This window comes from Mastigoproctus giganteus, chromosome 7 (genome assembly GCF_048544385.1).
Source record: "Mastigoproctus giganteus isolate SK-2022 chromosome 7, ASM4854438v1, whole genome shotgun sequence".
In the NCBI taxonomy this organism is placed as follows: Eukaryota; Metazoa; Arthropoda; class Arachnida; order Uropygi; family Thelyphonidae; genus Mastigoproctus; species Mastigoproctus giganteus.
This window is the reverse complement of record NC_143581.1, coordinates 193,340,032-193,362,648: the sequence shown is the minus strand read 5'-3', so window position 1 is coordinate 193,362,648 and position 22,617 is coordinate 193,340,032. Positions and strand designations below refer to the sequence as shown.

Sequence of the window (22,617 nt, the reverse complement as noted above, 5' to 3'; positions counted from 1 at the left end):
TATTTTTATAGCCTCTGGATAATATTTGTCGATTTTCATTTATTAGAATCAAAATTCAATTTGAAAACCAGCGTGTACTGTAAATTATTCTATTATTACAATAATTCTGAGAACTCTGCATGGGTAGGTTGTCGTGAACTGTGAATGAGTATCAAACTAATAATCCAACAGAGTTGAATTATCAGTTTTGATACTTTAAAGGCTGGTGTGAATATTATTCGCCTTACATTTTTAAAAATTTTGTTCCTAAAGTAGTATGAAATGTAACTGTAAAATATTAGCGTTAAGCGATTGTTCTGTTGAAGTTTAACATCCCATGCAAAGCAGGTTTTCGAGTATATGTTTTTGTTTTGCTGAATAGATGTAATGCTGGACATTTTCTTCCATTTGTAGTGAAAATAAATTTTGATGCCTCTTTAACAATTTATAGGTAGCAACTGTATTAAAACAAGTGAAGTTGGGAGAGCCTGCAAATGATACAGAAGATCTTGTCTCAAAAGTGTCTTCATTAAGTACTGTGGTAAGGTCAAATTATTTCAAATTATTATCTTTGTAGTTGAAGCACCATAAAATGCCTTCTGAAATAATCTCTCCCTGCCAAATATTTTTCTTTGTTTAAAGCGCATCTTATTTTGTACATTATTATATAATGTAATGCCATTTTGAAAGAAAAAGAAATATGTATGGCCTTTGCATCACACTGAGAATTTTATATGGTGGACATATGTAATTTTATATGTGCACATATTTTATTCAAAATTGTCTGTGAACACTTATATTCTGCACTTAGATGCCATGATTAATTTGCATAAAAATGTTTTCATTATTTATACAGATTAAGACTATGTATAAGTATAGTGCGAAAGCATCAATAATACATAACCAAATCTGAATTAACAGAATGTTAGCAAAACAGCATCGTTTTAAGTATAATAATACTTCATAACTGTTTTGCCATCATTGCATCACTCGGGTACCTACCCACCCACCGAAGAAGGGCCAAATAGCCCTGAAAAGGTACCGTTTGGTTGGTGGTATCCATCTTTTGATGTAGCGCAATATAATGGCAACTCATTGTGAAAGGTATTCACAATATGAGATATAACTTAAAACGATGCCGTTTTGCTAACATTCCGTTAATTCAGATTTGGTTATGTATTATTGATGCTTTCGCACTATACTTATACATAGTCTAGACCAGTGGTTTCCAACCTTTTTTTAATAACGGCACCCCTTAGTAATTTATTTTATTTTGTGTCATCCCTGCTCAATTTCTGCTTGTTAGATCCGATTCTCTCTCTCTCTCTCTCTCTCTCTCTCTCTCTCAAAAATATTGGTACAAACGTTTAGGGGAGATAGATAACATCTAAAGGAATGCGAATCGCATAGGAACCCATAACTGGAAACGTCACAGGGAAAGTAGTAGCAGAGGCACAAGAAGCAGAAATGACACAGGACAGTAATTAGTGGCAAACATTTATTTGACATAATATTAACAATGGAGTATGAGATGGATGCATTTCATGATGTTACAACAGATGCTCGAAGGTTCCACCATGAGATGCGATGCATGCATCACACCTGGAGTTTCTTTAACAGTAGCAGCAACGCAGAGTCTTGCCACGAGATCCATTTCCGTCTCCACAGGTGATTCATACACGATAGATTTGAGGGCTCCCTACAGAAAGAAATCAAAGCTCGATAAATCAGGTGAGCGTGGGGGCCAGGCAACAGGTTCACCACGGCCAATCCATCGATGCCCAAAGCGCCTGTTCAAATGGTCACGAACACACCTTCCATAATGGGCAGGTGCCCCGTCATGTTGAAACCAAATGTTGCGTCTCACATTTGCTGGAACGTCGTCAAATAACCCTGGTAGAACTTGTTCAAAAAAGATCCGATATTTAGCGGAGTTCATGCGGAATGGTAACAGGTACGGGCCGACTAAGCAGTCACCAACCATACCTGCCCACACATTTATTGCGAAGCGATGTTGTTGCATGGGGACGCACACCGTGTGGGTTGTCGTGAGCTCACACACGAGCATTGTGCTGATTGAATAAGCCTTCCCGAGTGAAATAAGCCTCATCCGTGAATAAAACATAGGCTGGAAAATTCAAGTCTTGAACACTTTCTTGGAGAAACCACTGCACAAAAGCCACACGTGCAGGATGATCTTGGGGGAGCAGTAACTGAACCCATTTGGAGATGAAAGGGGTGTAAGGAATCATCGTGCCAGACACGCTGTACACTGCAACGAGACACTCCTAAGGCAGAGGCAATGTCACGCTTGCTGGTAGTAGGATCATTCTGGACGGCATTCAACACAGTTTTTTCCATGGCGGGAGTTCGCGTTGAACGTGGTCTGCCCGCACTACTCCTGTTACCTCTAAATGATCCATAATCGCACAAATTTTGATGCAAGCAAAAGGTGGTCCGGTACATGTCTGTCTGGGAAGTGTTTTCCATAAATTCGTTAAGCGACTCGTCCATTGCCCTCTGCTAATCCATACACTAGGTGCATGTCTGCCAGTTCACAGTTCGTATATCGATGCATGCTCTTCGTGCGGCGACTACTGCTTGAATGAGTAAACCAGAAATTTTCCCTCTCGCGAACTGATGAACAATGCCGTTTACCGACTTACGGTGACGTTTCCGGTTATGTGTTCCTATGCGATTCACATTCCTTTAGATGTTACCTACCTCCCCTAAACGTTGGTACCAATATTTTTGAGACACCCTGTATATATTTTTTTTATATTTATATTTATATACTATTAAAAAATATATATGTTATATGATATTTATTACAATAATATAATTATAAAAATTACATTTCATAATACAAATTATATATATAATTTTATTCTTTACATAGAGGTATTAAGTAGATGACTTTCATCAACCGGTGAAATACCACCACTTTGCTTATTGGAGGCTTGAAGTGGTGAAACCCATGTTTAGTCTCTAGAGAAAAGTTTCCGGCATCCCCCCCATACTTCTCCTTCAACCCATGAATGGTACTAAGTACTATAGGTTTTGATACCTTTCGTGTTTGGGGTTTTCATAAAAAAAAAAAAATAAATAAACATCAATTATAGATCACCACAAAGATACTGTACACCTTTTTATAATGAAATAAACATATAAATTAAAAAATAATAAGTTTAAGTAACTTAAACCCAAATTGAGTGGCACCCCTGGAATGTTGTTGAGGCACCCCCGGTTGAAAACCACTGGTCTAGACTTTTCCATAGCTTGAGGCTTCAGCTCTAAATGCTTTATAGTTTATACAGATTAATTATGGAAATGTTTCAGGTAAACTGATTGATATGGGAAATAAGCAAGTATGGTTTGAGTAGAGCAAAATTTTAAAGTTGTTTTGGAAGTATAGAAAATATTAGAGAAGTGCAGCATACATAGGAATATCAGTATGGAAGAAAAGTACTGGTGCAAGTAACAGTAATTGTGAAGAGCACAGAACTCTTTTAACATCAGTTAATACAAATGGAATACATTAACTAAGAAGCGGCAAAATTGCCAAGGCCATTTAGTTCTACCTATGGACATTCATCTGAAAATTAATCACTTTGCAAATGAAAAATCATTCTCAAAAAAAAAAAATAAAATAAATAAATATATATACATAATACAAATTATATATATACAGTTACATCTGTGTGTGTGTGTGTGTGTGTGTGCGCACACACACCGATGAGCAAAACATTATGGCCAGTGTGTTGTTATACAAATTGAAGCAACTGCATGTGAACTACGGCATGGGCTAGGACACGGTATAAAAAACACCTGATACTGAGCTCCATTAATCAGTGTTACTCTTGTTCTTCAATTGGGAAAGGCAGCGGACTTAAGCGAGTTTGACAAAGGCCAAATTGTAATGGCCAGATGACTGGGTCAGAGCATATCCGAAACAGCATGGCTAGTGGGGTACTCGCGGTCATCCATGTTTAGTATCTACCGAAAGTGGTCCAGGGAAGGAAAACCCATGAACCGCCGGCGAGGTGTTGGACGACCACAGCTCATCAATGCTCGAGGTGAGCAAAGACTCTCCCATATAGTATGTGGCAACTGTGGCGCAACTCACCAGTAATTGGAATGCTGGTGACGGGAGTAATGTGTCACAACACAGTACATCGAACCCTGCTGAAAATGGAGCTGCTTAGCCGCTCCGAGTGCCCATGCTAACCACGGTTCACCGGACAGCAACAGTGCCTACAGCGGACACGAGAGCATTGAAACTGGAACTTGAGTGATTGGAAGAAGGTTGTCTGGTTCGATGAATCGCATTTCCTGTTGCACCATGTGGACGGCCGGCTACATGTGCATCGTTTACCTGGGGAAGTGATGGTGCCTGAATGCACCGTGGGACGAAAACAAGTCGGTGGTGTCATGCTTTGGGCAGTGTTCTGCTGGGATATCCTGGGTCCAGTCATCCATGTGCCGGGCACTCTGACATCTTCTACCTACTAAACATCATTGCCGACCAGGTACACCCTTTCCTGGCAATGGTCTTCCCCTCTGGCAGTGCTTTCTTTCAGCAGGGCAATGTGCCAAGCCACACCGTCCGGATTGTTCGAGACTGCTTTGCGGAACACGAGGACAACTTCCAGCCATTGCTCAATGGGGAAATTTGGAGGCCATTGCCCTGGCCTCCAAATTTCCCCATCGAGCATCTCTGGTTTGTGTTGGAACAGTAACCCCAATCTGCGGTGTCTCAACCACAGACCTTACAGGAGTTAAAGGATCTTCTGGTTATGCGTTGGTAGCAGATACCACAAGTCACACTTAGAAATCTTGTAGTGTCCGTGCCTCGCCAGGTACAAGCTGTTTTGGCTGCGCATGGAGGACCAACATCATATTAGGTAGGTGGTCATAATGTTTTGGTTCATCGGGGGGGGGGGGGTGTGTATATATATATATATATATTAATTTCTTAGGAATTGCTGTCTTTATAGGACTCACCCCCGTGGAATAATTGGACCCTACATTTTCAGTGGTGCAAGGCAGCATTATTTGGAAATGTTAATGAATACTGCATTCCTGCAATAATAAATGTGCCTCTGGATATAGAAGTATGCTTTCAGTAGGATTGAAATGAGCATGTAAAACACAGATTTGCCAAAAGTGGTGTTTCATGTATATGACCAGCATGGTAATCATGAGCCTCACAAAAATAATACACAAAAAGAAAACAACTTAAATTATTTGCTGAGTATAATAATTTCTCTTTTTTTTTGGAAAAAATTGAATTAGTGGAGAAAGCCACTCAAATAGTAGTAAAATTGCATGTGTTGCCACAAATGATTTGTAACTTTGTTCCTGCTGTGTGCTGATAGAACTGTTACTTCGAGTTGTATGCTTATTCAGTAAATTATGTTTGAAGTTACTTGAAGCAATAACTTGAAGTTACTTTTGCAAGTATAATCATACTTGTAAGTCATGGCCTCATTTGATGTGGTGTCTCATTACACGCACGTAGGTTCTATATTTCTAGATTTTTAGATTAACGGTCAAAACTGATGAAGGGAAACATACTGTCCGAAAGCTTTTATTAATTTCCTGTACGTATTTCAACATTAAACATATTTTATCTGCAACATGTTATTTTTTTTCCTTCTGTTTTGCTCTGTGTCACGTAGTAATATATGTATAATGAATCTAAAGCACGTAGGCCTTTTCACTTATAAGTATAATCATTTCCAAGAAGATTAGTTTGGTGGAGAAAGACACTTGGGTATTGGTAATACCCAAGTACGTTTCTTCATGTGTGATGCCACAAACCTTGTTTCCGATTGTGTTCTTATTGGCCTGTCACTTTGGTTGCTATGCCCGCCTGCCCATCAAATCTTTTCTTTTATTAGGTGGTATGCTTATTCAATAAGTTACAGTTGATTTTATTTTCTGTGCTTCATTGTTTTAGTAATGCATATATTCATTCTATTAACATATTCATTTCCAAAACAAACTGTAGTTTGTGGCATCAGAACTTGATGGCCAGTTGCATAACGAGAATTAGCCCTGATTAATTTCAGTTTCATCAAGCTAAACTGGTTTTCTTTGCTGACCACATGGTAAATTTTTACCCAAGGGAATGCATATAGGAATAAAAGGAATTTTTATTCCTAAATATGGGCCATAATTTACTAAAAATTAGTGTTAGTAAATTAATAAGAGGAGTTTACCTCAATATAGTACGTGGAACACTTCCGTATGATACCCTCCAGAAATTAAAACGGAAAAAACGAAAAAATCGGCAACTTACCGGTCCATTAAAGTAAAATATAAATAATTAAATAATCAATTTAACACAATTCAAAATCAATTCAAAACAATTAAAATTCAAATTAACGCAATTAAAAGAATAACGAAAATATTCAAAACGATCTTCCTTCCTGAAGCTGACAATGCTTTTCGACCGACTGTCGTGATCACAGGAATGAAAATCACCGAATGTATTCAACAGGAATGAAAATCACCGAAAGATGTATTTATTCAACAAGTTAACCAAGTAGTGAATAACATAAAAGAAACGCGACTTCCTAAATTGAATACACATGACAGTTCAGCTTTACGAGAACTTCGAAAAAATAAGGACATTATTATACAGAGGGCAGATAAAGGAGACACAGTGGTAATACTAGATAAACATGATTATATTAATAAGTTAGATTCAGTTGTGTCTGATACCTCCACTTATCGTGAAGTGGACCCGACACTGTTTACCAATTTGGTAAATCAATACAATAAAACGTTAACCACATATCGTAAAAACGACTACATTACTATGGTTCAGTTGAAGGAATTGAAGTCCAGAACATACAATATTCCTGCACTTTTTGGTCAGGTAAAATTACACAAGCCTGGATTTCCGATTCGACCTATTGTTTCCTACAGGAACTCGGCATTTTCAGCCTTAGCCACATATGTATATAACATTATAAAACCTTTTAGACAGGTTATACAATTTGGGATTAAGAATTACGATACATTATTTAATAATCTTAAAGACTGTAGACTCGGCGACAGTGACAATTTATTCTCATTAGATGTTACCTCATTATATACGAATGTAAACGTTGAATACACATTAGATATTATTTGGGATATGTTAAATAAAAACTCGACACCGATTAATTATACGAAGCTGCCTATTAAGGAAATTTTTCACTTAATTAAACTATTAGTTGAGGCTAACTACATCACCTTCCGAGACAAGGTGTACAAACAAATTTTTGGATTACCAATGGGTTTGAGCCTGAGTGGCTTAATGTCAGAGATCTATCTCTCAACGATTGAGCAGATACATTTGACACCTTTTCGTCCCCGTATCACATACTATGGGAGGTATTTAGACGATGTTCTAGTTATTACCGATAGTAGTACTATCCAAGACATTTTACATTCGTTTAATAATATTCATTCTAGACTCAAATTTACATTGGAAAGGGAAGATACGGATACTAAATCATTAAACTTTCTAAATTTCACGCTTACCCGGGACTCGAACAAAATACAATTTAGCATCTATCGAAAACCCACAAACACCGGTATGCTTCTACATTATAATAGCTACCACCCGTTCACCTACAAAAGATCGATTATCTTTAATCAATTTCTAAATGCCTATAAATATTCAACGACGGATTCTGCTTTGGACTCAGAAATACAAATATTAACTAGCAGATTCGTGAACAGGGGTTATCCCATTAACACAATAAATCGAATTAGGGTACAAGCTAAGGATAGGATACAAAATACTGCACCAATCAACAATAGTAATATCAAAAAATACTTTATTTCTGTCCCATACGTTGAACAGTGGCACAAACAGCTTAACAGATTCTTTAAAGATACCGAATTTAAAATTATAGCTAGGCCTATACGGAAGTTACACACTATACTGAACAATCGCTCGGTTCTTTCCGCGTTCGCAACACAAATTAATGATCTAGTATACAACATTTCTTGCGGTGATTGCGACTCGTCTTATCAGGGTTCGACGCGGTTTTCTCTTAATATTCGTGTAAATCAACACGAAGCCTCAGTTCGTGCTTCTCGTTCAGCAGCGTCAGAATTAGCCTTTCATGCCATTAACGAAAAACATACTTTTTTATTTAACGAGGCCAAAATACTTAACGTTCAACGTAATTATACGCGACTATTAATTGCAGAAACCATTGAAATTAAATTACACGAGAATTCTGTTAATGTTCGGCGGCCATATTTAATCTCCGATGCGTGGACCTTTACGCGCATGCGCGAAGACACAATCACTATTTAAGTTGCAGGTTTAGCCTGATTCGGTGATTTTCATTCCTGTGATCACGACAGTCGGTCGAAAAGCATTGTCAGCTTCAGGAAGGAAGATCGTTTTGAATATTTTCGTTATTCTTTTAATTGCGTTAATTTGAATTTTAATTGTTTTGAATTGATTTTGAATTGTGTTAAATTGATTATTTAATTATTTATATTTTACTTTATTTATATTTTACTTTAATGGACCGGTAAGTTGCCGATTTTTTCGTTTTTTCCGTTTTAATTTCTGGAGGGTATCATACGGAAGTGTTCCACGTACTATATTGAGGTAAACTCCTCTTATTAATTTACTAATATTATTATCAACGTAGAACATATTGAGTATTACAGCTCTGATTCATACTATCTAAAAATTAGTGTAAATATATAAGTATATTAATATATGTTATAAATTGAGTAAAATTTTGCTATACTTTACTTCCATTTTTTTTGATTATAGGCTTGTGATTTCTGCCACATGACAATCCTTATTTTAATAAACAGTTCTGGCAGTTGCTCCACATTTAGGAATGAAAATGTATGTCTCATTTATTTTTGTTTCTAATAGATTAACTGTTATCCCTATATGTACTTGCATATAGGAATCTCATCAATTTGGCTGATTTCTAACCTCATTGTAGACTCTGTTTGGAGTTGCACATCAAATATCTGAGAAACGTCTGTTGAGTCACCTTTTCTGCTTAGGCGTCAGCTGATCCAATATGGTATATCTTGACATTCTGCAGAAATTTGTTTAATCCCTCTTTTATTGTGTGTAATGCCTAACATCAAAAGCAAAACCATTATTATAAATTAATTAAATGACATTCTTCAGTGCAACACAATTATAGTTTATCTGTTCAGTAAATTAGCATTAGCAAGGGCACATTATTCAAGAAAGCAAGCTTATATAGCATCAGCCAAAAAAAAAAAAAATATATATATATATATATATATATATTTTTTTTTCTTTTCTGTATATCATTGACAAGACACCATGAGCTACTCTTGCAGACCGTCTGCACTGCTCAGAAAACTTCATATCTGCCTGCACAATAACCCCCAAGTTCTTTTCACTCTCTACCACTCTCATTGTAGTACCGCACAGTTGAGATGTTACTCTGGGGTTACTGCTTCCCATATGCAGTACAGTAAACCCCCACTATTCGCGGTATCTGTATTCCCGGTTTCGCGTATTCGCGATCGCCGATTTAATATAAAATGAAACCTAAAAAATGGGAATTTTAAAGCGCCGTGAATATTTTCCGCCATAAAAAAACATTGGCGTGGCTAAAATTACCTTTCCCGGTCAAAACAGCGCTCAGTGGGTGGGGGGAGAGGGGTGACAAAATCGCGAGCGTGAATGTTTCTCGCTAATCCTTGTTCAATATGTGTTATGCGCTTGTTATGGAAGGTTTCGTCGTTTGCTTTTAATTTATATGCTTATAAATTGAATAAACTTATCAATTTATAAATTGATATGCTTAAAAAAGTGATAAATCTAACGTTTTGTAGTGTAAAACAGACTTTTTCGCGTGTGTTAACGGAAGAAAGTGACTTTATTGTGGACAAGTTCTTTCTAACCCCTACAAAAATATGACTATGAATAACAAGAGAAATGTGAAAATATCAAAGAAGGTGATGACATTAGCGAATAAAATTGAGTTATTAGATAAAATTTCTAATGATGAAAGTGTCTCCTCAGTGACAAAACATTATAAAATCAATGAGTCAACGGTACGATCAATCAAGAAATCGGAAGAAAAAATCCGCCGTAGTGTCCGTGAAAACGCGCTAATTGCTTCAAAAATTTGCTCTGTAACTCGTGATGTTAAATTAGAAAAAATGGAAAAAGCTTTAAATCTGTGGATAGAAGACCGAACTCAAAATAAAATTCCGTTAAATTCACTCATCATTCGTGAAAACGCAAAACTCCTTATAAACGCTTTAGCGAAACTGGCACTGGCGGGATAGGTTTTTTAGCTAGCAAAGACGCTGGTTTGAAAGATTTGTTTGAAATTTCTAATAAATATTACATTTAATATTAAATTGTTTCTTATTTTCATTTCTATGCCTTATGCTTGCATTTCACTATGTACTGTCTATGTACATAGTCATATTATGAAGGTACATATAATACATAAATAGACAAAATTTTAGACTAGTTTTTCTTATATATTTCATACTTTTGAACGGAACCCCTTTATTACTATGGGAGCCATAACTCAGTATTCGCGTTTTCGGTATTCGCGGCATTTCTCAGGAACGTAACCCCCGCGAATAGCGGGGGTTTACTGTACTTTACATTTGTCAATGTTTAAACTTCAGTTGTCACCTCTCAGCCCATCTGCTCAACTTTTCTGGATCCTGTTGCAGCAGCGTACTGTCATTAGTGTCATTAACAACCCTGCCAACCTTTGTATCGTCTGCAAACTTGGACATTAAGCCTGATATACCATCATCAATATCATTGATGAACACAGCAAACAGCACTGAACCCTGGGGAACTCCACTAATAACATTAGTACACGAAGAGCAGTGTTCATTGATTACCACTGTCTTCTCCCACTCAACCATCCCTTTATCCATAGCAGCAATTTGCCTCCAATGCCACACTGCTCCAATTTATGCAACATTATCAAAAGCCTTTCTAAGATCCAAATATATGATATCAAAATTATTCTTTGCATCCAGTTTCTTTGTGACTACATCATCATATCCAATCAAATTGGTCTGACAAGACTTCCCCTTAACAAACTCATGCTGTGTCCAAGCTATAACTGAAGTGTTGTCTAGATGATCCTGCAATGCTTCTTTAACCAATGCGTCCATTAATTTCTCTGGAACAGAAGTTAACCTAACAGGTCTGTAATTGCCTGTGTCTCCCCTTGATCCTCCTTTGCGGATTGGGGTCACATTTGCACATCTCCAGTCCATGGGTACCTCCCCTGAGTCCAAGGAAGCTCTCATAATTATGGTGGCGCCTCCATAGCCAGGAGCAGCAGTGCGTAGCACACGCTTCTTGATTAGACCGGGGTTCGAGCCCGTGACCACCAAATACGGAGGATGAGGAAAGGTCAGGGAATGACCACCACATATCTTTGGAGCAATATGGCCTTAGTTGCTAATGCTCCTAAAAACCAAATAACAAACAAACAACATAATTATGGCTAAGGGTTTGCTTACTTCCTTTGCTTCCTCCTTTAATATAACTGGATAGATTCCATCCACCCCAGATGCCTTTCGTATGTTTATCTTCAATAATTTCTCTTCCACTTTACTCTCAGTTATTACAAGATTATCTAGCTTACTGCCAGAGTTTAATACACCTCTTGCATTCCACTCCCTGAATAACTCCTCATGTGTGAATGTAGAAGCAAAATATTAATTTAGTTTGTTAGCTACCTGAGCAGAATCGTCAACAGATGGATCAATCTGATTCATCCCCTTCCTTCTAGAGCAGGGGTTCCCAACCTTTTTCAAGCATCGACCCCTTGAAAAAAAATTTCCATCGATCCCCCCTTTAAAACTTAATTATTACTATAACTCTAAAACGATATGTGTATACTATATAAACAGTGTTAAATTTAGATTTTGTTCAGATGGAAGGACAATCTATGTACGAGTAGAATTTTAAACTTTTTTTTTAGTCTTCAACACAAAATTTGACATTCTTTTAATGTCTAATTATCTTCAATGGAAACAAACAGATTAGAGTGGTCATTTTCCTCTATATAGCACCCAAAACACATATTGTTAAAAATTTCAAGAAAGATAATTATGATAAGTGTTTGGATTTTTTTGATCAGTGGTGTATTATATTAACTCTAATAAAATTTTGTTTGACTGATTGAAATAAGCAAAACGTTCCAATAATAATTTATTGTACAAAATAATATTACATGCAAGTATGAAGTCAGTAATAGTAAATCATCATCAAACTCTAAAGGCTTTGCCTTGTTGCTGCAACCATACATCTCTGTCTTCTGCTGAATGTTTAATTTCCTCATATCCCCTAAAGTTCATTTTCCTCATCAGGTTTTCCAGAATTTTCTTCCTTGGTCGTCCCCTTCCTTTCTTTCCCGATATTTTTCCTTCTGAGATATTCACTAAAAATTTGCTATGTTTTAGGGAGTCCTACAAATTTAGATTGTCTTTTTTGCTGCAGTTGTGAGTAGCTGCCGTTTTTCTTGCATCTCGTTTAAGATAGATTCGTTGGATCGTCGCTCGGTTCAGCTAATCCTCAACATCCTCCTCCAGACCCACATCTCCAAAGCTTTCAGTCTCTTGATAGCTTGCTTGCATAATGTCCAGGTTTCACTTCCATAGAGGACCACACTCCAAACAAATGACTTAGCAAACTTTTTCCTGGTCTCCCTGTCGATGTATCTGCTGGTTAGAATATTTTGCTTGTTACTGAAAGCTTGCTTGGCAAGGGTGATTGTTCTTCTGATCTCTGTAGGGCACTGGTTGTCCTGGGTAATGAAATTCCTCAAATAACAAAACTATTTTTACTCGTTCCTCTTTGTTGTTCCCCATTTTGATGTTTGTTTGAGTTTGTTCATTCTTGGTGACGACAGGTATTTTAGTCTTTTGTGCATTTATCTTTAGATGTGAATCTTGTAGCTTTAATGTTAGCCTTTCCAACATCTTACACAGCTCCTGCTCTGAGTCAGCTAATAGCATTAGTAGAGGCATATGATGCAAGAAAGCAAGCTTATGCAGCATCAGCCAAAAAAAAAAAAAAAAAACACTTCCACTTCACCCCTCCGTTCGTTCGAAATACCTGTCCAGCTGAGTCTTAAATTTATTTAGGCTATCAACTTCCACAACAAGGGATAGAAGTCTGTTCCACCAACCAACTACCCACTGACTAAAGACAAATTTCCACACATCTATCCTACATCTGGCTTTCCTCAATCTGAATTTATGCACTCTCAGGTGATTATTCTGAGCAGGAGGAAGAATCCTGTCGGCATTGAGCATGCTCAAACCATTCAAGGCTTTATATACCTCTATCAAATCACCTCGCCGGTGCCTAGTCTCCAGACACTGTAATTTGCAAAACTTAAGCCTTTCTTCGTAACAGCACCCCTTTGTTCCATTCACTAATCTTGTTGCCCTTCTCTGTACTCGTTCCAGCAGCTCTACATCCTTCTTGAAATGAGGCCTCCAGACCTGTATACAGTACTCAAGGTGTGGCCTGACCATTGCCTTATACAAGGGAATAATCACCTCCTTCTCCCTTCTAGAAAAATTCCTGTATATCATTGACGAGACACCATGAGCTACTCTTTCAGCCTGTCTGCACTGCTCAGTGTACTTCATATCTGCCGGCACAATTACCCCCGGGTCCTTTTCATTCTCTACCACTGTCAGTGTAGTACCACAGAGTTGATACGTTGCTCTGAGGTTGCTGTTTCCCATATGTAGTACTTTACATTTGTCAATGTTAAACTTCATTTGCCACCTCTCAGCCCATCTGCTCAACCTTTCCAGATCCTGTTGCAGCAGCATAGTGTCAGTAGTGTCCTTAACAACCCTGCCAACCTTTGTATCGTCTGCAAACTTGGACATTAAGCTTGATATGCCATCATCAATATCATTTATAAATACAGAAAACAATAATGGACCCAACACTGAAACCTGAGGGACTCCACTAATAACATTAGTCAACGAAGAGCAGTGCCATTGATTACCACCCTTTTATCCATTGTAGCAACTTAGCTTTAATACCCTACTGCTCCAATTTGTGCAGCAGTCTTCCATGTGCAACAGTATCAAAAGCCTTTCTAAGATCCAAATATATATTATCAAAGTTATTCCCTGCATCCAGTTTTTTTGTGACTGCATCATAGTATCCAATCAGATTGGTCAGACAAAACTTTCCCTTAACAAAACCATGCTGTGTCTGAGCTATAACTGAAGTCTTGTCTAGATGATCCTGCAGTGCTTCTTTAATCAGTGCCTCCATTAATTTTCCTGGAACAGAAGTTAAACTCACAGGTCTATAATTACTTGTCAGCCTTTGATCCTCCTTTGTGAATTGGGATCACATTTGCACATCTCCAGTCTATGGGTACCTCCCCTGAGTCCAAGGAATCTCTCATAATTATGGCTAAAGGTTTGCTTACTTCCTTTGCTACCTCCTTTAATATAACTGGATAGATCCCATCCATCCCAGGTGCCTTTCTTGTGTTTATCTTCAACAATTTCTCCTCCACTTTACTCTCAGTTATTACAAGATTATCTAATAATGCTATGTCGTCTGCGAATCTGATGCAGTGAATCTATTGTCCATTAATCTTGATACCCTTTGCTTCCTGCTTCATTTTTGTTATGAATTCCTTGATGAACATTTTGAAAAGGCACGGGGATAAAGAGCAACCCTGCCTCACACCTCTCCCGATTCTTGCTTCCTTTATGGTACCATTAATATCATTAATTTCAGTACGTTGTGTCTTGTACAGATGCAGGATAAGCCTTCTGTCTCTCCAGTCCAGGCCAAAGTTTTTCATGACTCTGTACAACTCCTTCCAATTTATGGTATCAAAGACTTTTTGTATATCAACAAAAGCAATGTATGTTCTCCTATTCATTTCCATTCTTCTTTCAAGGATTGTTTTCATTGCTAGAATCACCTCCCTTGTCCCACATCAAGTTCTGAAGCCAAACTGATCTGGATCGATGACCTTTTCAGTCCTTTCCTTGATCCTGTTCTTTACTACATTCAAGATGATTTTGGATGCATGGGACAGTAGGTTTATAGTCCTGTAATTGGCATTTCCTTTCTTTGGAAGAGTGATAGTTCTGCTTTTATTAAAGTCATCTGGGATTTTGCCATTTTCATAGATTTTTTTTGTATCACTTGATAAAGCCTATCTTTCATGTCTCCTCCCATATTCTTGAGTTGCTCCGCCTGGACATTGTCTGGGCCTGCTGCTTTCTTGTTTCTTAATTGACTTAATGCTAACTCAAATTCACTCCTTGTAATTGTTGGGCCTTTAGCATCCTCTTCCACCTTGTCTTCTGTTTCAATATAGTTGTTCTCATCAATTGTTTCTTCTCCACAGTAGAGTTCTTCCAGATATTCCTTCCAATGCTCACCAATTTCCTCTGGGTCCATCAATAGGTTCCCTTCTTTGTCTTTAATCATTGCGCTCTTCGTTTTGGGATTGTATTGTAATGACTTAATCTTCCTATACGTTTTGTCTGTTCTTCCCTTTGTCAAGTCCTCGTCAATGTCTTCTGCCATTTTATTCATCCAGTCTTGTTTTGCTTCCCGACATTTGGTTGTAATTAGGTTCTTTGTGTATCTGTAGTTCTCCTGACCTTCCTCTGTGGATATTTTCCTATATTTGTTATGTCTTTGTATGAGTTCTAGTATTTCTTCCGTGATCCATGGTTTCCTTGGACCAAAGGTCCTCCTTCCTAATGTTTCCTGCGTTACTTTTAATATACTTTGCTTTATCAAATCCCAGTTGATCTCTCTTGTTATGTATATAAAGTGCTTAGCATCATAATATACTTTTTATATACTTTTTATATACTTTTTGTACTATTGTTCATAAATATTTTTTTTACGTTTCCTATTTACTATTATATTTAATAGTAAAGTTACTATTATGAACACGTTAAGAGGAATTATGAAGAGAAAACAAATGAAATCATAGTTAACATAACAAGAGAGTAAGGCGCATTTAGGGCTAGAGCCTCAAGCTGCGAACAAATTTAGACTATGTATATAAAGTGCTTAGCATCATAATACACAGCCATTTCTGAATAAACAGAAAATTTTTAAGGTGGCATCGTTTTAGGTTATATCTCATATTGTGAATGCCTTCACAACGAGTTGCCATGATATTGCACTACTTCGAATAAGTAACGCTTCACCTAAGGAGAAGACTAGTGTTACTTATTCTCAGATAGGTACCACCACCCAGACAGCACTGTTTCAGGGCTATTTGGCCCTTCGTCAGTGAGTGGGTAGGTACCCAAGTGATGCAATGATGGCAAAAACAGTTATGAAGTATAAATCCACAATATGAGAGATGCCTGATGGTGTATGATGTATTTAGACTAAGGCGCATTTAGAGCTAGAGCCTCAAGCTGCGAACAAATTTAGACTATGTATATAAAGTGCTTAGCATCATAATACACAGCCATTTCATTCATAGGTACCACCACCCAGACAGCACTGTTTCAGGGCTATTTGGCCCTTCGTCAGTGAGTGGGTAGGTACCCAAGTGATGCAATGATGGCAAAAACAGTTATGAAGTATAAATCACAATATGAGATATAACCTAAAACGATGCCACCTTAAAAATTTTCTGTTTATTCAGAAATGGCTGTGTATTATGATGCTAAGCACTTTATATACATAGTCTAAATTTGTTCGCAGCTTGAGGCTCTAGCTCTAAATGCGCCTTAGTCTAAATACATCATACACCATCAGGCATCTCTCATATTGTGGATTTATACTTCATAACTGTTTTTGCCATCATTGCATCACTTGGGTACCTACCCACTCACTGACGAAGGGCCAAATAGCCCTGAAACAGTGCTGTCTGGGTGGTGGTACCTATCTGAGAATAAGTAACACTAGTCTTCTCCTTAGGTGAAGCGTTACTTATTCGAAGTAGTGCAATATCATGGCAACTCGTTGTGAAGGCATTCACAATATGAGATATAACCTAAAACGATGCCACCTTAAAAATTTTCTGTTTATTCAGAAATGGCTGTGTATTATGATGCTAAGCACTTTATATACATAGTCTAAATTTGTTCGCAGCTTGAGGCTCTAGCCCTAAATGCGCCTTACTCTCTTGTTGTGTTAACTATGATTTCATTTGTTTTCTCTTCATAATTCCTCTTAACGTGTTCATAATAGTAACTTTACTATTAAATATAATAGTAAATAGGAAACGTAAAAAAAATATTTATGAACAATAGTACAAAAAGTATATAAAAATAATATATTTATATTATTAATGAGATGGTTGGGCTTGATGTTTAGATATGTTTGGTTCAAAATTACTTAATATTATTCGTAAATCTCCACGTTCTGATATATTTAATCTACTTCTACTTTTTCTTAATAAATTATTCAGGTGGCTAAAACCTGCCTCCACTAAATAAGAACTCGGAAAGGCTAACAATAAGGGTTCAAATATATATTTTAATCCGTGGCATTTTTGCCGTATATATACATACACACACACACACACACACACACACACACACACACACACACACACACACACAGTAAACCTCCGTGAATAGCGGGGGTTATGTTCCTGAGAAATGTCGCGAATAACGAAAATGCGAATACTGAGTTATGGCTCCCATAGTAATAAAGGGGTTCCGTTCCAAAGTATGAAATATATAAGAAAAACTAGTCTAAAATTTTGTCTATGTATGTATTATATGTACCTTCATAATATGACTATGTACATAGACAGTACATAGTGAAATGCAAGCATATGGCATCGAAATGAAAATATGAAACAATTTAATATTAAATGTAATATTTATAGAAATTTCAAACCAGCGCCTTTGCTAGCTAAAAAACTTATCCCGCCAGTGCTATCACCAGTTTCACTAAAGTGTTGATAAAGGAGTTTTGCCTTTTCACGAATGATGAGTGAACTTAACGGAATTTTATTATGAGTTCCGTTTTCTATCCACAGATTTAAAACTTTCCATTTTTTTTCTAATCTAACATCACGAGCTACAGAGCAAATGTTTGAAGCAATTAGCGCATTTTCATGGACACTACGGCGGATTTTTCCTTCCGATTTCTTGATTGATCGTACCGTTGACTCATTGATTTTATAATGTTTTGACACTGAGGAGACACTTTCACCATTAGAAATTTTATCTAATAACTCAATTTTATTCGCTGATGTCATCACCTTTGATCTTTTCACATTTCCCTTGTTATTCGTAGCCATATTTTTGTACGGGTTAGAAAGAACTTGTCCAAATAAAGTCACTTTCTTCCGTTAACACACTAGAAAAAGTCTGTTTTACACTGCAAAATGGTAGATTTATCACTTTTAAGCATATCAATTTATAAATTGATAAGTTTATTCAATTTATAAGCATATAAATTAAAAGCAAATGACGAAACCTTCCATGACAAGCGCATAACACATGCTGAACAAGGATTAGCGAGAAACATCCACGCTCGCGATTTTGTCCCCCCACCCACTGAGCGCTTTTTTACCGGGAAAGATTATTTTAGCCACGCCCATGTTTTTTATGGCATAAAATGTTCACGACGCTTTAAAATTCACATTTTTTTAAAAGTTTCATTTTATATTAAATCAGCGACCGCGAATTGCGTGGATTTACTGTATTTTTTTTTTTAAATTCCAAAATTTTGCATATCCATTTGTTTGAACAAAACTTTTAATTCGAGATCTCTAATTTCAATTAATTCTTCTTGTAAAGAAATATCTATTCCGGTTATGTCACATTCAAATGGCTCAACAATCCATGATGGTACATCCAAGTTTTTGAGATCTTTAAAGCGAACATTCATATCTTCTTTCAATATTTTTGAAATAATCGTTATATAATAGTATATCGTCAGCAGAAATTTTATCTTTTTTGAGAATAGACAGTTGTCTTAAATTTTCAAAATAACAAAAATCTGATTGGTTTAGTGTGGATAAAAAAAGATCAATTTTAGAACGAAACCCAAGAATAATTGTCCGCGCTTGAATAAGATTAATATCATTTCCTCTTAACTTATTTTGGATATTGTTAAATTGGGAAAATATATCTGCTAACTAAAATATATGCCTTTTTAAATCTAATAATTGTATTCCCATAAGTTCATCAATTTGAAGGAGAAATTCTACAACTGTATCAAAAATTGACTAATCTCTGTAAACAATTGCCTTTGGACAGCCAGCGCACATATGAGTGAAACAACAAATTATTATATATTTTGTCATTGCTATTACACAATTGTGCAAAAAGACGATCATTTAAAGATTTTGATTTTATAATATTTATAGTTTTTATGCACAGTCTAGAACATCATTAATTTTTTTTGCAACTAAATGTTGTCTGTGCAAAACAGTGCACTGTTTGAACATTCTGGACTTTTTTCTTCAGATGAGCTAGAAATCCTCTGTATTTGCCAATCATTGCAAGTGCTCCATCACAAGCCACTGCAGTTACATCGGAAATAGATATTTCATATTTGTCTAAAATTTTTTCGAAACAATCAAAAATAATTTCACCTGTCGTAAGTCTCTAATTGCTCAGCAGTAAGAAATTCTGTTATTTCTTCTTTTCTTGGGCTATAATAGCAAACATAAATCATCAATATGCTCATTCTTCCGAAAGTTTCCTCGTCTAACTGAATGGTGAATTTGTTTGTAGAACAATTAACAAAGACTTTTTAATATCCTCTGCCATTTCATCAATGCAACTTTCCACTGTGTTATTACTTAGCAGAATATTTTTTAATAGTAAATCTGGGTCTATCTTCATTACAGTACTTATTACCTCTCTTACTGCAGGTAAAATTAATTTTTCACCAACTGTATGAGGATATCCTTTTGCAATTGAAAGTGATGTGTTATAAGATGCTTCCATTCCACCTTCATTTTTAGAAGTGGAAAAATGACAAGTCCCGGTTTTGAACGTAAAAGGTTTTTTTTTTTTTTTTTTTTTTAATTTTTAAAATACTCCAAATTATTTTCTTTTTTATCAGGATACATTCTTTCAATGTGCTCCTTCATCTTTGATGGCTTTATAGCATCGTTAGTAAATGTTTTTTTCACAGATGAGACATAGAGGCATTGTATCATTTCCCGGCATAGAAATAAACCCTAAGCTTGAATATTCTTGGGAGTACTGCCGGCACTTTCTTTTTGGTACTGACATATTTATTAAATTAAATAAAAATAATCAAAACTAATGAAGCAATCACATCTGACAAATAATTATTATATGTACACTTACAACTATTCGCACAAATTAATATATTTTTATAAACTGCATCTACCATAAAATAAATATAAAACTAATGTATGTTTAAATTTTGACCTTACTCGTTGCACTCTAAATCCATACTATAACTCTGGTCACTGAAACAAGAGAAATTGCACGTGAACAGTAGGCGGGCCTAAAGGTCCCGTATTACATTGTGCAATTTGCTAGCTGACTTCATTCTTTGCAGGGTTTGCTGACTTCATTCTTTGCAGTAACAAGAAGTCCATCATTGTCCTGTACACCCCCTTCCTGTAATTAAATCCAGGAAGGGGGTGAACATTAATTCCTACTTAATGGATCAAATTTATTATCATTACATGTATTTATTGCTATTAGTTATTACATTACCAATTTACAATATTTCTATTGTTACATATGTTTTTTACTTCTACTGATTATAAATTCCTCTGTAATTTTATGAGATATTGCTATAAATTTATATTTTGTCGATAAATTGATTTTTATATATGTTTTGACTATATGAGGGGGGGTTGATGGTAAATATGTTCTGTAGATTTTTTTAATTTGTATACAGTAGATTTTTTTTTTCTGGCATAGTTATTTTTTTTTAAATTGATTATGAAAAAACAATACCAATTTTATTATAGGGTGGTGGTGAAAGTATAGGTACTGATGGTTGTGCAGTTTTTGATGTCATAGCTGTTAAAGAAAAAGAGCAAGAAAAGGAAGATATGACATTTGTCATTCATACTGATGAAAGTAAGATTTTATTTTATTATTTTTATTTTTTTATTTTTTTATTTACCTCAGTTGTCATGTCTTTTCAGTAAGTATACTGGGGTCATCCAAAAAGTAATCTTCATAAGTAGCACAGTGTCTGTGACTGCTGTTCCACACTATGGGAGAAAACATGGTCAGAGTTGGGTGAAAGTTGCATAGTGTTTACCTTCAGCACAGCTAAAACACATGGAGAAGTAACTACACTTATTTATCCATAGTTTCCACTACATTCCATTCACTTACACCAATGCAGAACTCTTTCATCATGAAAGAAAGTTATTAGGAGCAAGAGCTGTGCTTATATGCAAGGCAAGAATGAATAGTCCATCCCGTATTCACTGTAACCTTTGATGATTTGTAGCACATGTAACCTAGTGTTGTCATGATGTAGTAGAACATGTATGTCTATATTTGTTTGTAATCTACCTATGCAGCCATTATTTTAGACTGTCCAGCAAAGATCATACTGCAGATTTTCCAAAATAGTAACCATATCTTTTCTTGCTGATGCTTATGATTCGTAACTGATAATTGCTGATACTTATGAATCTGAGAACAGCTGTAATTTACCCAAGATTTACCATTCCTATAACTGCTTACGAAGAATCCTTCATTCATAGTTTTCACCATCCTAGTGCATATGCTGTGCAGGGGTTAAAACTGAATAAATAAATAAAATACAGTCAGTCCTCGTTTATCACGATAGTTGTGTTCCTAGAAACCCTCATTAGGTGCTGACCACCCAAGATTGAACACACATTTGTAACCAAATCATTACCAAACACAATAAATAATCGTAATAAAATACGTATTTTATTACTTAATAAAATATTGCTAATACTTTTGCTTCTATCGTAAGCAAACTTGTTCTTTGTTTGATTTTCTATCCAAACAGATGACAGCCATTCCATCTCTTCCAATTCTTTGTGTCTTGATCTAATGGATTTTATTACACTTTGATGAGTTGTTCCTGCTATGAAAGTTGTTTTTATTTTCTCTGCATTCTTTCTAATTCTTGGCATTGCCTCATTTAGGCCTGTAGCATGCGCAGTATCACATGTTCTTTCATTTCACTCAAAGTGTTTCACAATTTCATATTTTTTCTCTAACAGAGGCGGACTGGCCATAAGCCTTACCGGGGAAACCCTGGTAGGCCGGAAGCCAGAAGTGCGATTTTGGCCATAAACGCTAGTATGAGGCTGCTACAAATTTTCCTGGGTAAGAATTTTTGACTCAGTCTGCCTCTGTCTATCGAAATTGCTTTTCTCTTTCTCTCTGAACCTGTAGTGTCTTTACCAGGACGCTTCCTTTTCACACATTTTAAGTATTTTACTCATTTTTAGGGAATAAAGTACAATTACAAAATGAAAAGGCACGTGTGATACACATAAACAAAGCTGCACATGTAGCAACTGAATAAACAACACCATAAAGGCAGAGACACACTATTAACACCTCACTAGCTCACATTTTACTAAAGCACATTTCTGGGGGTTACTACCATAAAACAATAAAAACAATTTCCAGTTGTGTTTCTTCTAGTGGAAT

The 22,617-nt window shown here is 36.2% G+C and overlaps 1 protein-coding gene across 2 annotated transcripts in view; it reads left to right on the top strand.

Moving 5' to 3' along the window:
- Positions 1-22,617, top strand: part of Sec31 (COPII coat complex component secretory 31) — a 267,687-nt gene that overhangs the window by 152,601 nt on the left and 92,469 nt on the right. For both annotated transcript variants that reach the window (XM_090378035.1, XM_090378034.1), the window contains exons 13-14: positions 431-520; positions 20,937-21,048. In XM_090378035.1, the coding sequence (XP_090234161.1) occupies positions 431-520; positions 20,937-21,048 (202 nt within the window). The remainder of the gene's footprint in view (positions 1-430; positions 521-20,936; positions 21,049-22,617) is intronic.